General features: G+C 35.3%; 1 protein-coding gene across 3 annotated transcripts in view; it reads left to right on the top strand.

Annotated features, from left to right (window-relative positions):
* The window catches only part of LOC126911597 (dihydropyrimidinase), a 58638-nt gene that overhangs the window by 26714 nt on the left and 13334 nt on the right, over nt 1-18590 (top strand). For 2 of the 3 annotated variants that reach the window (XM_050699517.1, XM_050699518.1), the window contains exon 2: nt 3140-3234. In XM_050699517.1, coding sequence (XP_050555474.1) covers nt 3140-3234 — 95 coding nt within the window. Of the gene's footprint in view, nt 1-1637; nt 1805-3139; nt 3235-18590 lie in introns of those variants that run through there. The other variant, XM_050699516.1, reaches the window with a different exon arrangement.

The raw sequence follows: 18590 nt of genomic DNA, 5'->3' as shown, positions 1-18590 counted from the left end.
TTAAAAACTTTTACTGGAGTGCTAAACTTGGAGCTAGATTTAAAGTGTAGACTGGATTATAATCTACCTACCAGATCTTTATTATGAGCCTTGAGAAAAGGGAAAGTAAAATATTCTTTGCTATTAAAGACTGATCCTCTTTTTCATTTTCATCTTGGAATCAATAAAGAACAACATAATGTAAGATAATATGGCATGGTATTGTAATAGGCTAGTTTCCTACTAGACAAATTCAATACTTTTTTCGAAACGTCAAAAACGATATTTTCTATGAACTTTGTATGAAATACTCTATTATGACGTCATCAAATTTTTACGTCAAATAGCAGACTTATTTCTAGAAATTTTGCTAGAAAAAATCGATAATTAAGTAGTTCATCATATGAATAAGAGTGTGATTATTTAAGAATATTTTATTGTATTGAAATGTTGTAATAATTTATTTTGACCTAGGATACTACCCAATTAGCTGTAAGATGTCATAATTATTGTTTATAAATAAATAATAACTTTATTATTCCCAATATAATCCTCCTATTTTCACCTACAAATACGAACTAAACGAAACCAAACAATAGTCCTCGACCTTGCCAGTGACTCTTGTAACAACTGTACCAAACTACAAAATCCACCGTACAATAGAATACAATTCACACATAACACTAGTTTTTCCTTAACCCATTCATGAAACGTAAATAATCCATTATGAACTAACGCACGACCATGAAACTCCAAAGTACTTATACTACTTAAACAAACCATCTGTGAATCGCATGTGATCATTAACAAGAAAGAACTATTTAAATATAGAGATTTACTCAACAAAAACTACATTATCATACAACAGCAATTATGTAATTGCTTTTTATAATTGCTAATTGACGTTCATAATAAGTGTAACAGTTCAATGTCATTGTAAGAAATCTGTTTTATCGACTGGGAAAGTCATTTCAAGATGGCCGCTTAAGATTCGCGCGCTTTTCTCTCGAGGCTCTCAACCCGGTTTTTCTGGACCTCATTCTGTTAATGGGAAAGTGGTTTTTATTCTCGTATTGTTTCGAAATTGACAATTGAACACTTATGCTGTCCATCTGTCATACAAAGCTGTGTGATGGTTGAAAAATTACTGTCTTTTCTCGTCAATTTATTAACACCTTGTTGTAATCTTTGTTATGCTTTTGTTATGGTTTCTAATGAGATAATACTCGTCACTTTTCCCTATATTACCGTCCATTTTATTGTTAAATCATGGACTATTTTCTCTGGAACTGCTTTCATTAGAATAACCATCGTTCCGTGAATCAGGACTGCAATTAGTCTAATCGCCATCGCGCCCTTAATTACAAGAACTTTCATTAAGGACCGTTTCCCACGAACCTACAAATATCCTTGTGACTTTATCGACTCGTAAATTGCCACAAACCGCATTGTTTTGGAAATACTAGTCAAATTTTACTTGGAATTTTCAAACAAACACTTCGGTGCAATCATTATAGTCGTTAAAAGCTAATTCGTCAGCATTATCCGCGCATCTTTTATCACTTTCTATTTTGTGTAAAAACATAGTTATATGTTCAGCGTTATAAGCGAGGGGACGGCTACCTTCTATTTTCGGTATCACATTTTCAGTTTCAGTCGGTCCTGCGTACGGCACGCGCCGGTCGCCATTCCCGCGTTCGTGATATAAAAACGCGAATTTGTAATATTGTAACCGTATTTTTCTCTGATTGGTCGGTTTAGAATCGATATTTAAAAAATGACAGTTGATGTCACACCGACCTCTGTTTCTGGAATCAATATTAAAGTGAGTTCCATTTTTAAATGAGTATTCTGCACATCGTTGCAGATTTAATTTTAAATTGTGGAACTTGACTGTCTCTGTGTTATTCATAGGACTTTAAGACTTAAGTTAGTCTCAACTAGAATTTGCTATGGATTCCCTTTTGTGTACTGTGAATATTATTGCCGCTAGTTCGCCTAAAGACATTTCCTCTATTTTCTTTTCTCCTTTGTTTAGATCGCGACTAAATTTGGATTCTCTACACGAGATTTCAAGATTCTTTTTGTATTTTGTCGCATTCACATTTTCTTTATCTTTTGTTTTAACGGACCTTCAGTAAATATTCGGTGTGAGATATTTCTTGTGAGAACCTTAGCGTGTATTAGTCATATTTGTTTAAGATAACACATGTAGGTCCAATTGTACTTGGCTACAGTTAGAATAAGTACTTCAAAGAGCTTTGTTTTAATCCTTCCCGTAATTTTAAGATGGTATACCAAGGCCATTGCTATAAAACTCTACAATTCGAAACAAGCATTCCTATGGACTGTCTAATCAATTCATATAATGACTTTGTCTTTTACGATTCCTCAATTTTTCCTTGTTCTCCCTTCTAGCAATGTGCTGCAACTTTTGTACTATGAAAAGGTTCTTAAAATGAAACCGTCTTGAATACTTTCAGACTTTTCTAATCAAGAACTATTGTGCATAGTTGCTTTGTATGCGGTCCCCGCATAGGGGATGAACTACCCTGTCAGCGCACCCTTCATATTCAAGACATATCAAAGATTTATAGCCTTAATTACAATTCCTGAAGGGTTCGTTTCCCCATGAATGAATAAATGACATTTTGACTATAATTCATCGTCATTCGTAAAGAGTTATGAAGTTAGACAGACAAGTCTATTGTTTGCAGTTGTCTAAATAATGTGTCTATTCGAAATAGTGGTTATAAATTGATTCATTTCATTGATAGATTTGTTGTTAAAGAAGTACATGAATAAACCTTACGTAAACGTAATACTGATGATAAAACTATACTTTAGCAGTAAAACAAATACTGTCTTTAGATGCTGTTTTTGGTTTAATTACAGGCTATATATGTATATTAAATTATAGTTTCATACATTAAACGCCATAGGGGCCAAAACTAACCGGCGCTAGCGGAGGATTTACATATAACAGATTTTTGGTGGCAGTTAGTCTTAATTGAAGGCTATATATATTGAATTAGAAACATTCCAATGAAATTTGCAATCATTATCAGCTTGAAGATACTTTAACAACTGAGCAGTGCAAATGTATCATTATGTCCGTAGTATTTTCCAGTTATTAACAATTTCTTCCTCTTCTTTACAGAGCTCCCAGAATCGCCTGCTGATCAAAAATGGCCGAGTCGTCAACGATGACGGCATTGAAGATCTGGACGTCTACATTGAGGATGGCATCATCAAGTAAGTGATCATCATCATCATAATATTAGAAAAGACGGATGAATGAGGATTATTTGATGGGAACATGCCAGAAACTTAGCAAATGCTCAATTTCCAAAGCATTTTAGTTCGTAAAAGGATGATACACTAGAACGTATCATAGAGCGGCTCGTTGTTCTGTTACAAGTAAATGTTGTAGTCTATACTCAATTAATCATAATGCTATAATTCGAAGGTCAAGAGTCCAATAAACATCATTATTGCAATAATACGTTTGAGCCCCACTTGGCTTCACCAACTCATTCCATTGCCAACTAAAACTATTTCAATAATATCATCATATTCATTTTGCAACGATAAACGACTAGCCAATCTCCCCTATTTTACTTGAAAATTCATCAAACAGGCTCCCTATGGCGAATCAACATTTATTACTCTTTATAATCTTCTATAGAAATGCGTAAACACGTTTACTGGTTAAAAAAATCAATAAATGGGCCCCAAAACTAGTTGACATGGCAGTAAAGGAGTTGCTGTCATTTATCACTATAAATAATTCTTGACAGTCCATAGCACAAAGTCTAGCAGTGGCTAAACTATAGGCTTCCTCTACTTAAGAGGATTTGCCATAATCTGCGCTCTTAGCAGGCTGGTTGAAAATCGCAATAGGGATGATGACGTGGTATGAAAATTAAAAATCTATTCAGTCTGTCAGTACGTCATTTCTACCTATAAAATGTACCTAAAAGTGTCGTTTCGCGACATTTCAAATCGATATATCATCGAAAATCTTTGTTTTCGTATAAAATAAAAAAAAATACGTGTCATTTTAAAATAATCTACAAGACGGACATTAAAATAAAAAATAATCATCTACCTATCTTGTGTCCAATATATGGCAAGAGGCTCACCTCCTATTTCAAGGGACTTATAACACAAATGGTGAAAAGGAGGTGTACATAGTACATTGGCAATGGCATTAAGAGCCGTAATGCGGAAATACACGTCAACCTACCTCTTCGAGAATAAAAAACCATAACGTTGCGTTATCCTTTTAACATCAAACTGTTTCAAATCCTGCCGTAATTATATTATATTCCATGTCCATCATTTCCCAATCACTATTACACTATTAATGGGTTTCCGGGGGTAAAGCAGACGTAATCTAATTATATTTATGAGCTTAAACATGTTAGACAGTGACAGGGAGCAGGCCTAGCTTATTCACGTCAATTAGTAACCTATTTCCAAAATTAGATCCTTTAGTAGGTTCTGGTTAGAATCCCGATAATCCGTATAGTATATTCTAGACTAGATCGTTTGTTATGATTGAAATATCCGTCTATAGGTCTTCTAGACTATCTAGACTTTTAGAAAAATTGTTTTTCTACCAGGGTGAAAATTAAAATACGTGCGTGCTAATAGTATTATTTATTTTTTTTGACAAATTCGCCACAACCTGCCATGCCTCTGCAACTCCTGAAAGCCAGGGTAAATTAATAGGCTACAAAAATTTGCACATTATTTAAATACGCAGTACAGTATTAACGTATTTATTGACCCTAAATCAAATTAAAGTCGTCCCAGTATAATAGACGTCGTATTTTAACTATATTTAACCATGAAGATTATGGTTTATTTTAACTACAATTTTCATCGGTTAAACTAATACACGTAAGCATAAAATTCCCCTCAAAAACACCCCACTGCCAGAGTCTCCCATTTCACAAACAATTCAGCATCATATAAAATTACTAGGATACCATCATAGTATCATAGTATGGACTCGATTCGCATTCCCGCAAGTCGGCGCTGTATTGATCCACAGGGGTGTCCCATCTTGTGCGCTGCGGATGTATGTGTGTGTGTGTGCGTGTCTGTGTGTGTTAGTGTGTATACAGACTATACAGGATGGTAGTAATAACCGTCAACAGGCTGTTGCTCCGTAAACAAGATGAGATTGAGACTGAATTCAATTTTCAGTCTAGATTGAAAGGCAGGATGGCTAGAGTTGATTTAATTTTGATTGGCTTATATTATTTTTATGGTCCTTTACTTTGAGAATGATAAGATGCGAATTTATTAGTTAGAGGTCCTGTATTTCAAGAGCTTGCAAACTTGTGTTGATAATAGAATCTATACATATACAGCCGAGAGACGTCCACTGCTGAAAAAAGGCCTCCCCCTTAGTTAGTCCTCCATACAAATAAATAAAAATAGTGTGTCTTATTGTAATATTGAAAAAACCGCTTTTAACTTCATGCATATAAATTTACATACGACACATGCACCAAAACCATTTTTTTATAAATGTTTGTCTGTCTGTCTATTTGTTCCGGCTAATCTCTGAAATAACTGGACCGATTTTGACGGAATGTTGTTACTGATGCACTAAGGATTAACGTAGGCTAATTTTATTTTAGAAAAAATAATTAAGCTCGTAGGTTAAGTCACAAAGACCGTAATCCACGCCAGCGAAGCCGCACCCACCGGCCAGTTAATTAACACATGTCGGATAATGCTGACCGACACTAGTAGAGGAGTAGCCTTTAACAGTTTTTGTTGGCAGTGAAAGGCTTAATATAATTAAGGAAAAGGGAAGCCTACCCCTTTAATTCTTTCTCTCGTGTATTGTATGTTTTTGTTTTCCTTGGTCAGGAATTATTAATTAGGGGGCCACATTTCCCCCTACATTGATACTACTAAAAGCATCTGGCAAATGAGGCAAATCCGACCGCAGCTTTAGTCCAGTTTAATATTTGATCACAAACCTTTTTCATTAGCCGACTTCATTCAATACACACATGTCTTCCATTAGTCTTCTGCGCAGTTTCACCCGCTCTGTTCGGCTCCTATGATTCTTAGCGTGATGTTATATAGCCTATAGCCTTCCTCGATAAATGCACTATCTAATACAAAAATAATTATTCAATTCGAACCAGTGGTTCCGGAGATTAGCGCGTTCAAACAAACTTTGTGTTCAACATACAAACTCTTCAGCTTTATAATATTAGTATAGATTTGGGAAGCATAGAATCTACGAATAGACGAGTGGAAAAAGGGTAGGGAGGCCATTGCCCTGTAGTGGGATGACCATGGCTAAAAAATTTAATAAAATGGCCTATTTCTTTTCAAGGTACCTTTGTAACTTTACACTTTAAAAGCTTTTCCACCTCATTGAACAAAATCGATTCCTGTAACCCACTTTAGTTACACGTTGTTCTAAAAAAGTTACCTTAATTGAATCCTAATGTTCTTCGGAATTGCAAATGTTGATTATAGGAATCATACTGAAATGTAGAACAGAACAATTTGCAGATAACCTAGGTAGTGTATTTTTTAGGTTAAATAATCTAAACACTATTGAGTTTAGGTTAATTTTCTCCAAAGCGTTTTTCTTTTTACTTAACGAAGATTGAACGTCTTAATGGCTGCGGAAAGCACTTTGTGTTCAATCATATTTCGTTATTAAAACCCTTATTAGTATCATGATTTTTTTTGTAGATTGCTTCGTGCAGGAAATGGTCGTAAGAGCAAACAAGAAAACTGCCAAGCAAAGGGTCTCAGGTGTGATTCTTGAATAGAGTTTTAAGTATTTTGTGGGACCCAGTAGAGCTGAGGCATGATACAGAGCTACGGATGGCCTGGCGGGTTACTGGGGCTCCGGCTCAAAGACCAGGAGTAGGAACGGGGGTTTTTAGTCAGTAAAAGTCTGACATTCCCTCTCGCTTCACTCAAGGCTTCACCAGAAGTCATGAGGTGATTTTCCCCCTAAATAAGTATTATAGATTTTTCGGTTTTTCGATCTCAGTAGCTCGGAGTCTGGCTGGAGTTACGTCTACTGTGTGGCAAAATACTCATATATGGAACTTATACCTAATATAGTTGGTAAAAAATGCGTGCTACATTGTATACCTATTATATGCCTCTGCCCCCTCTCCTCTTTACTAAAACACAATACGTATTGTTATGTTATGTTATGTCATGTGATGAATGAATGAAACATAATTCTCAAATCGGTCAATAACACGAAACGGAATAAAAAAAAACATCTTAAAAGCAATTAATCATGCAAATCGGAAAACATAACATGACGTGTCGATGTTAAGTAAAAGTGGCGTAAGTAATCACGATCGTATCATTTTTCACTTTCCTCGCTATACATCGACAGCGGACTCGTTTTCTTTGCACGCAAACTTGTTATTTCTGATCGAAATTTGTTTTAGTTTTATAGATTCATGTTTGTGTTTATGGTTATAAGTTTTTCCATTACGCTAGGTTATGTAATTAAAGTATCATGGTGTTTTGATTGTGGAAAGTTTGATTTCTTTCTATATCTTTGGTGTTAAAGTCGTAATTGGAAATTATGTATTTCCATTATAATGCTAATGAGCTAAATCTGAAAACTTTTCACAGTTAAAGATTAAAAACAATACTTTGTCTATTCCAAAGATCGTACCAGAAACTTGTTAGTCTTACACTAACACTTATTTGTTAATTACACTTGTTTGTTAATCGATCATTCAATTTTGTAATTTTACTAATAAATATTATAATTACGAAAGTTTGTGCATTTGTGTGATTATTTGTATGTTTATTACTCAATCACGTGAAATTGGCTGAAGGGATCAGGATTAAATTTGGAACAGGCGTAGGATATAGTCTGGAATAACACAAAGGACACTTTTGATCCCACGGGGCGACACACAAGGCGTTGGCAAAAGCTACTTATCTATAAAAACATAGTATATCAGATCCAAACCGTCTCATTAGTATAAAAATCTTATTAAAGTAAATAACATAATTAGCGAAAAGTAAATAAATATTACTACTACTTCCTACAACTTCATAAACACGGAAAAACAAAACAAACATACACTGCACGTTTATATTATAACAGTAAAAACTAAAACTACTAGTTTTTACTAAGAAACCCATAAACAACTATGTCTAGTGTTAGCACTCACGATACAACGATCGCACACGCATCGTCTGATATGATCGTTATGCGCCAGCGCACATACTTATGATCTTTCTTTAAAAAAAAATAACTTTGGTAGAGGAAAAGGTCTCGATTTATGGATTTATGTAGGGATAGATTAGATTAGACATACATTTTCTCTTGTTCAGGGTTTGTTCATAAAAACTAATTATTTTCTTTTTTTTTAAATCACATAGACTTTAACTTTTCGTTTTTCTTGGAAAAGTTGAAGTTGACACTGAATCTCTACCTGTTGATGAAGCGAAAGATGTATGTAAGATTCGTAGCAATTGGCGTTCCATTATCTTTGCCTATCCCCTATGGGAGCAGGCGTGAGGTTTTGTATGTATGTAACATATCCCTCAATTCTCAAACCATCATCATCGTCAACGGCCTATAAGTGACCACTGCTGACTCTCTTCTCACACGGAGAAGGGTTGAGCATTAATCACCACGCTTGCTCAATGCGCGTTGGCAATTTTCTCAAACCAGGAACTACTATTAGTGTACCACACTATTCCGATCACCAACCAGTTTCCGGGCCACTGCGCCAATCAATTGTATGCTTAACCTGTCATTACGCCATATTTTTCTTTTTTTATTGATATTACTTATGCACAATTTCTTGCACGCACAAATGCTTTGAAGAAAGCGCTTTGAGAATAGCCCACCCTTTATTTTCCCAGCCGTGATGCGTGTCAAGAGGTACTTGATTGATGTAAATAGTAACTGTTAACTACACCCCTATATGTATGGGGCTATGGTTGAAAATTGTACTGTTTATATGCAAATGTTACCTATTAAATATGACGTGACTTCTATGGAAGATTTTTTTTGTTCAGAAATTGTAGACTATTTTGTTTAGTGTTTTATTCAATACAAACTTTGTCGTCAAATAGTTCTGTAATGCTATTTTCAAATCATGAAAAGATGATGTCTATTTCATAGTAAACTCAAGTAAGGAAATCAGAAAGGATCAAAACAAATAATAATCCGCATATACTCCAGTTTACCCGTGATCATGGCGCTTGCAACATGGTAAATATCCCGTCTTAAGTTCTAATGATAAAACAAGTAAACTCAATAGAAAACCAAAACATAAAGGTGATCGATAAACACATAATTGATGTAAGTAACAGAATAAGTAAAGAAAATTGAACGATCCATTGTTTACCCACTCGAAGACAGTTACAGAATACCAAAAATAGATTAAAAGTTTCCATTTTCCACTCGACCACACTCGACCTCAGACAACGTGGGTTGGTTGACGAGTTCACACAACACATACGGATGCACACACAGTTACACATGAAGCTATACAAAACCAGTTTACCATGATCTCGCTTTGTACAATCCTTCTGCATATCCAAAGGTCAGTTTATACTGGTTTTGCATAGCGTATACACAATCCCACCCACATAACATATAGCTGTGTTAAAAAGCAGGTCACTAACAGTTATAGTAGATACACTTACACATTCGCTATGGGTAAACAATACTCCGCCACTGCACAGCGCTGCAGAAAACATTTTATTCCCTGTCCACAAAAAATGGTACAAGAAAATAATTTCCTGTAATTCTATTATGATCTTTCTTTACGGATTCCTATCTTCTATCTCATAGATAAATAACGTAACTAAGTAAGATTGTGTGTATTGCACTGTGCCGTTTTTGCTTTGGCTGATTACTGATGTTATGACTTGTACAAGCGGAAGTTTCTTCAAAACAGTTGTGACAAAATTGTCATTGGGAAGAAAACTCCGTGACTTTTCTGTGTCATAATTGAGACCAATAGACAGAGGCCTAAAAGTACCTACTAAACTATAGGTACCTAATACTTTTTTTGGTTTTGAAAGGCAACATAAACCATAATTAAGACTGAATGGTGATAATCTTCTTCTTATATATAAAAATGAATGTCTGTTCGTTAGTCTCGCTAAAACTTGAGAACGGCTAGACCGATTTAGCAAAATAAATGTTGGTCTTGAATTATTTGTAGAAGTCCAGAGAAGGTTTAAAGCTTAGTAAAAAGTAGTTTGCCGGGTCAGCTAGTTAGTGAACAAATAATATCAATAAAAAAAAACTTGCCCAAAATTATCTTTAGCTAAAGAAAATCTTATCGCACAAAATATTTAGATCGTTTGTTACGGTACTTATGGGAATCATCCAAAACCGCATTGCTCTTAGTCATGCAAAACTAAAATAGGATAGCAGGGGACCTAGTTTTTAAATTAATCTAGTTCTCATCTCTTAAACACTTGGGCACGGTTCTTAGTGGGTTAAGTGGCATTAACACGAGTTGCAAGAGACTATCGGGGAATCTGAGATCATCTGCATAACCGTCAAGTTTCCATTTCAACCCAGTTTTATTTCAAAGAAAATTTTCTGCTGTATGAGAGATTTTTATTTATAATTATAATGCTAAATTAGTCTCACGCTTCCAGACATCACAGTGTTTGTGTTATAATTATAAAATCGTAAGCTTTATTACTGACGGAATCATTATTTCGATCTAAATCTGAAAGACCATGCTCGTTTTTTAGATTAAATTGAATTTCAGCCATGATCGTCCCATTGCAGGGCAAAGGCCTCTCTACACTACTACCACTCCTCTCTGTTTAAAGCTTTATGCGGCCAATCCTTGTTTTGTGGTTTTTAAAAAACATTTTCATTAAAGAACACATACACGCCACTTTGCCTCTGTAGTTATCTTATGCACCTCAAGAAGGAGCTTGTAATTATCTCAGTATCACGTAGAATCGTAATCCTCACCGATCTTATAATCCCTCAGAGAAGAACTAAACACACAACTCAGAGAAGACAAAAACATCAAAGAGATTATCATCATATTGAGTCGAGTTGTTTGAATTCACATGCGAATCATACTGGAAACAATAATGAGAAAACAATTTTAAAAACAAAAACAATATAAAGTGACGATGAAAACAAACAGGTTAATGAAACATGTTACGTATTAAGTCACGTGATGTTTTTATTGCGTTAGAAAATGCATTGAGTGAATATATTGGTACTTAGTTAGGCGTTTGCAAAATTCTTGGGCCGTGGACACACTGTTGGTCCAGTTCGTTTTTGTATGTCTTTAGGGAAATACATAACAAATGATATAAAAATCATTAGGTTTTGTAACTTTGGCTTGTGTTTCCCCAAAGTGGGTGTAGGATATAAATGTAGGAATTTTTGCCAGTTTTACGACGAGTCCCACCCACGTTTACGATGAGAACGTTTGTTATTTGGTGTTTTAATTAAAAGATCTTGAATAATAACAGCAAATGCTGAAAATAATCCTGTTTATATTGTATCCAGTCCTTTGTATGTGATTTATGTGACCACATACAGACATTTTTAAAACGCCACAGATTTGCTGTGCCGGACAGGGTCCACATTATGGCATGCAATAAAGTATTGAGTATCGAGTGAGATATAATGATTTGCAACCGCAAAGTCTTGCAATCTTCTAAGTGTAACCTGCTAAGCAGACCTATGTTAACTATCAGTAAATAAATAAAGAAAATACGATTACAAATGCGAATTTCGACAAAGCCCTCTAGTGTGTCAACCAGAATCGAGCTGCATACAATAGTGTTGGGTCAAACACCTGAGCGCTCCAATTAGTAAGGTTACCGCGGGTTCTTCCACGCAACGCGGGACCTACTTGCATTGAAAGCGAGTTTATAAAGAGCCGTTATTCTGTATTGTTCTCTTTTCAATTTTAATTTTAATAATGGCGACTTTGGTGCCATTATTTTCTTAATTTTGTTTTGATAGTTCCAATTTTAAAAATGTCTGTTAATTGTTTCTTTAACGTGTCAATTAAACGATTGGTTGTTGGATTCTAAATTTTCTTTTGTTTAGTTTGTTTTCTTCTGAGCTGGCTCCCTAAAACCTAACTAATCAAACATCAGATCAAATGCGTATTTTATATACCTAGTTACTTTTTAATCTTCGTCCAGAACATCTGACGATGTCGAACGTCGATGCTCCCATGTGTAAAGAAGTATCTTTGTAAACGCAAAGATTACATAATGAAGAGTTCATTATGACTACTCAAGCGGTAAATTGGGATAATTCTGTACGTCAGTTACGCTTAGATTAACATCTAATAGCTCGATCTCGGTATCACGCATCTGCATCGCAGATGATTAAAACCATATTCGGTTTGGTACTGAGTTTATAGTTCTTTGATTTATTTTAGATTTATTTCTTACCTAACTAATCTCTTTTTCGTCTTCCTTTGTGAAATTTAGACGTCTTTCTTGTTCAGAATGACCTTGTCTCTCCACTTCTTATTTTTTCGTCACTCTATTCTCTAGTTTTCGTTAATGTAATCCACAAAGAAATTTTATATTACATATATTATTTGTTTCCATCAATCATTCCTCGTTGAATCACTTATTCCGGCATAGTGAAATGTCCACCACCTGTGTGTGACAGCTAATAAGAGCGACCTTCTTTTTACGCTTAATAAAGTGAGGTGTTCCTAAGGGATCAATATTTGGACCAACCAAGATTTTTCAAAGATTTATCTAATATTTCATGGGACAAGCAGCTTTAACGTTACACATACATACTACCAAATACAATATTATCAAAATTAAACTATATCAGAAATTATAATGCAAGATTTATCAAATCAAATCACTTTAATTCATCCATAGTGTACAGTGTGGTCTACAATTTTATACAGTATATATGTCCTTACTATGGGCCCTGTTAGGCACCGCAAAAGTACTTCATCTACTTACATAGTAATTATATAAACCCATCGGAAAAGATCAAACCAAAACATCGATCGGCAAGTAATCTGCATACAGATAATACCCACGCACTTTTCGACATTTCTCCAAAGAAAAGCGATTACGATCTGACCTAAATAAGCGACTCGATAGCTCGTAAAATTATATAAATATACTGACTTCCTGAAGTACGGCAGTTTGATCGGTTTTCGGAACATGTCAATCTTTCTCGTGACTAACGGTTGCGTGACTCTTACCATTATTACGTACAATTTGAGAAAATATACTCACGCACAAGTAATAGATGTTTAGTTGTAGAAATTTCAAGGTTAAAGTTTCGGTTATGTTACGATAAGGGGTTGTAGTATTTACCACATATTATATGGAATTGTGTGTAGAATTTTGTGCTCATAACATTTGAAGAGTTCAGAAGGGCTGATGTCTGATCCGAAGCTGTGGACTACCTAGCGGGTTTAGCGGGGCTCCGGCTCGGAAAGCAGGAATAAGAACGGTGTTGATTTTAGTTAGTAAACTTGACACTCCCTTTCGCGCCGTTCAAAGCGGGAGAAGATATTGGATGAATTTTCCCCTTCAAAAAAAAAAACAACATTCGAAGAGTTGGCATAGAGTTGTAGTTAGACTGTTATTTTATTAGTCCCGCATTGAGTAAGCGTGGTGATTAATGATCAAACCTTCTCCGTGTGAGAAGAAGCTTTGGTCAGCAGTGGCCATTAATATGCTGTTGATGATTATGTCTTTTGTTGATTTATAGGTATCATATCTTGCAAAAAATATTGATCTTGAAAATAATTTGACTCTGTTTTTAGTGGTTTTTTATCACGGAACAGTGATGTTTTTTCTTAATGTCATGGTTTTAATTATTGAAATTAAAAATAATGACCTAATTCGTTTTTCAAGTTTAGTAATATCTATTAAAATAGATTATTATCGCAGTTAACACCCAATTAGTTCACGTTTTTTGTCCTCTTGTTGTTTCAAAATACACTAAATTAAATCATTCATCGTTTGTTTCCTTTACCATAATAATATTAATTAAAACAAATTCTGAACGACAAAAATAAATGGTCAAAAAGCCAAATACGCTTATAAAACAACTTAAGACTACGACCACACTTATCGACAAACCACCTCCCATTAAAACGAAGTAATTCGCTGTAATCTTTCAAAACACAAAGAAACAATTTCATAGAAACTATTCGATATCCAGAATAGCACATAGTTTACGACACACGAATCATAAAATATAAGTAATAATTTAATTAATACAGGAAGTTATGCGTTAGTGAAATGTTGCCTAAGTAAAATTTCTGTGGAAAGCCCATTAAAAATCAAAGATTGATACAGCCCTGTACTCTTAGTATGAGCAAACTCTTACTAACTTTACGTTGAACGAAATCGAAACGAGAGTGTTTTCGGCGTTCTGATAGGTTGGTCCATTCGTACCAGCCATGGAAACTAACTATTACTGTGCTAGATATTGCAAATCTGATTTGTTTAAAGGTTTAAAAGACAAACAACGAAATCACAGCTCATCTTCGTACTTCAGAGAATGAAAGACATGATCTAAAGTTACGATCCGAGAATCAAACCCAGAAGCGGTTACACTTGTTACATTTAGTTATGCTACATCAAAGAGAATTCCGTAATAAATGTAGTTGACAATAAAACTGTAGGGAGGTGCTTTATGATCATAAATCTATATACAGTATGGAGATCACTCATACGACTTAAATGAAACTACAAGTAGTACTCGTCCACAGAAGCATAATATAACTAAATATTTCAACGAAAACCGAAAATTCAAAAAAAAAATGTTCTAACAAAATAAATAATTAAATTAATCTAGGCAGTATTAAATTCTATGTGAACAGCTCCATGTTCCTCGACCACAGAAGATCTGTAACGTTGTAGGTTGTCTAGGAATGTTACAGACATACGCGGCTGTTATAATGTCGTATTTGTAAAGAGTGTTTAAATTAGCTCATAGAGAAAATGCGCTTTATGTCTTAACTACTGCGCTTATTTCACATATATTGTCAGCCAAGATGATAAAAAATATGTGGTTTAAATTAACTTATAAGGAGTCTCCCCATACGGTATATAGAGAGTTTATAAATAAACCGACATCCAACTAGATAATTCCTATTCCGTAAACAGCAGCTCATACATTATTTATAGACATTTACAATGCATTTAGATTGTTTGTTTTGTAATAGCTTTTAATCAGTCCCTGCACACACGACCAATCTGTCTGTCTGTCTGTCCGTATAAACATAAACATGACATAGTTAAAAAGAAATGCATCCAGAACTTCACATTGATGTTCTAATTGAATGCACAAACTTATTTTAGATGTTGATGTGTTGAGAAATTTTGAAGTTTCTTTGTAAATGGTTATGAAGTTGTTAATAGTGTGCCCGGTGGTCCAATGGATGCAAGTTTTCATCATCGAACATCGTTTTTTTTCATCATCGAACCACAAGACAATCGGCGAGGCGTCACCGCTTCATGGTAGATATCCCACCCACTCGCACGAAGCGTTTCGCTTCAAGCTTCCTTGTGCGAACTGCTAGGGAGTGGAACTCCTTGCCGGAGTCTGTGTTCCCTGATGGGTATAACCTGGGTGTCTTCAAGGCCCGAGTGAATAGGTTGCTTATGGGCAGACGTGCTCCACCGTAGGCCGCATCATCACTTACCATCAGGTGAGATAGCGGTCAAACGTCGACCCATTAAATGTAAAAAAAAAAAAAAAAAAAAAAAAAAAAAAGGTTCGACTTGTAACTAAGATGTATCCAGATCGATGCCATTATAATTTTCGCTAAGTCAAAGTCAAAGCATTTATTTCAATGAATACTAAATAAGGCATTTATGAAACGTAAAGGAGAAAAAAATCCATTGTAAAAATCTTTAAAAAAAAAGAATTGATTCCGAATTTCTGAGTAGCATTAAGTTTCAATTTTTTAAAGTAATAGGTTTGCCAATTCTAAACGTTAACTTTTTCATTATGGTTGTCCTATACAAAAAAGATCTTAAGATTAATTGAGATATTCAATGCAAACTTCAAATGAAGACAACACCACATTTTCTTAATTTTCATAACCTCACACGCAACCTAAATATAGAATCAGACGGTTCAATGCACTTCAAAAACAAATATAAAACAGTTGCTAATATCTACTAATGAAAAAATTTGGCAGTGTTAATGTTGCACATTGTCGGATAATGCTCCTAGTATTACCAATATCGTTGCCAAGTTTGGTGATTCATCGCATCCATGTTTTTGTCAAAACCTGCATTGCTACTGCAGAATCGACTGCAAACTGCAGTATTTACGATGCGGACTAGTCCTTGAAACTACTTAAAAGTTTGTGGTTTTTAATGTGTCTGCAATAGACGACTATAAATCTTTTTGTCAGTCTAGAATTTTAGTTAGTCTAGACGCTTTTGCTAGGAATCCATCTTGAGTATGGGACTATACTTGAAAATATGGTATACGATAAACCTGAAATATTTTTGACTGTGATTTCCAACCCACCTGCTAAGCGTGGAGATTGTGACAGTTACGAAGAGCAGTCTTTTAGTTTTGGGAACAGAGAATATAGTTCTCTAATAAAAGGAACATCTACAGGAAAGGCAAGGTGATCATGCCTGGCGGGTTTTCAGACCAACAGTAGTTCTATCCATGTTAATTCGCGTGTAAACTTCGTCGTCGTTTGTGGGATTTGTGATGTCATCCAATTATATTATTTGTTCGCACTAAATAATAGACAGACACTTCTAGCCAATGTTTATCTATCATCAACTAACTATAAACACAGTTTTTATCCAATATCGTAAATTACATGTATAAACATACTATTTTATATCGATCATAAATACTGAATGAAAACTGTATTTAACTAGATTGTTAAACACCAAGTAAGGTAGTAATCAATCAATTTGAACTAAGAAATATGCTCTATTCATCCTAGGTAATGTCTAGCCTTCACCTAGACAAAATAGGCAGGTCAAATGGAAGATTGCAGGGTACCTAACTGGGTGTAATTAAAAAATTCAACAACTAATTGAGAGTCATTTAGTCATTCGGTGTAGGAAGTCTAGAATAGTTGCCGTATTTTATTTGGTTAGTTTGGCTAATTTTACGATTGCAAAATTCCTTTTTTAGCAACTATTAGAGACTTTTTTGAGGGGGAAAATCATCCAAAGACTTCTCCCGCTTTGGGCGAGGCAGAAGGTAGTGTCAGACACTTACTGACTAAAAACCACCCTGTATCTACTCCTGCTTGTCGAGCCGGAGTTTTACCGGGTTTACCCCCGGTAAACCCGGTAAACCCGGACAGGTAGGACAGGTTGGTTCTTGTATTCATACTCCAAAAATACTACTACCTATTTTAATTATATGAGTTACTACATACCATGCCCGATATACATAGTAATTTCAACTAAGGACCACACACTCAACAACCACTCCCAAAACCACTAAACACATCAACACTACCAAACCAATTCACACACACTTTCGAACATCCCACTCAAATCTATTTATCATCTATATTTATCTATAAGCACGTATGCAACGCCATCTATTGGTTATAATAGGGAGTTAAGGGCACATGCGGGCGCGCATCCATCATCGGAAACACTATGGGGACGTCACTCATCAATGGCAGTATACAACTCAAACGCTTGTTGATGATTCGTCATTTGTCATTAGATTTGAAGAATGACAGTTGACTATCAACGTCTTCGCTTTTGGAAGGCATATTATTGGTGCTAGTTAATTTATGTGAACGTCGTGTGCGCACGTGCCTCAGCCCTTTATGGGATATCGACAAAATGATTTTTGCTTTTGAAGAATTCCTATGGTCGACCTCGGTACTTCGGAAAGTATAACAAGATATCAACAGACCGTGACAATCCACGGTTGAAATATTGGACTCATCCATACAAGAAAGTATATCATAATCTCCCGGCTTGGCAAGCGGGTTGAAGATCTTTGTTTACGTTAAAGAGAGATGTGCTATGCTCGGCTTTGACCCATCATGTTCATTGGTACACGTAGCTTAGCACTGGTAGAAACGGACTCAGCTATGCTATGTTTTTTATATGGAAAGATGCGTGCAATGGATGGCTTCCCTACTATCGATACATCGCATACTTGAACTGCGCATCTTCCTCGCTCAGCTACATAACTAGCTTAGTATCGGTGGAAATGGTCACATAGTTTCACAGCTTAACTATTACACCTACGTAGCATAACTAAATAGCTCATCACTGGTGGAAAAGCATCTTTATGTCTACCCATTTCCCCGTAGCTATGTCTAAGAAGAATTGACAGACAGCCGTCAGCTGAGTGAGGCGTACATGTTGTTTAGACATATGTGACAAAACCACGCTTTCTCAATACGATACGTCAACGACGTCTTAAAAAAATACCTTATTTTATTTCAGTCTTTTTACAACAAAAGCATGACTAATTCATGGGGTGAATATAATTTGGTCCGTCTGGCTTGTGACGTCATCCCAAACCCCATGGCATTCTGTGGCGGGAGTTAGATTTATTATAGGGTGTTTCCATGTCTGCACGATGCAATGAACTTGGTATTTTGTCTGGAAACCGC

This window comes from Spodoptera frugiperda, chromosome 16 (genome assembly GCF_023101765.2).
Source record: "Spodoptera frugiperda isolate SF20-4 chromosome 16, AGI-APGP_CSIRO_Sfru_2.0, whole genome shotgun sequence".
NCBI lineage: Eukaryota > Metazoa > Arthropoda > Insecta > Lepidoptera > Noctuidae > Spodoptera > Spodoptera frugiperda.
This window is presented reverse-complemented; position numbering and strand designations above follow the sequence as displayed.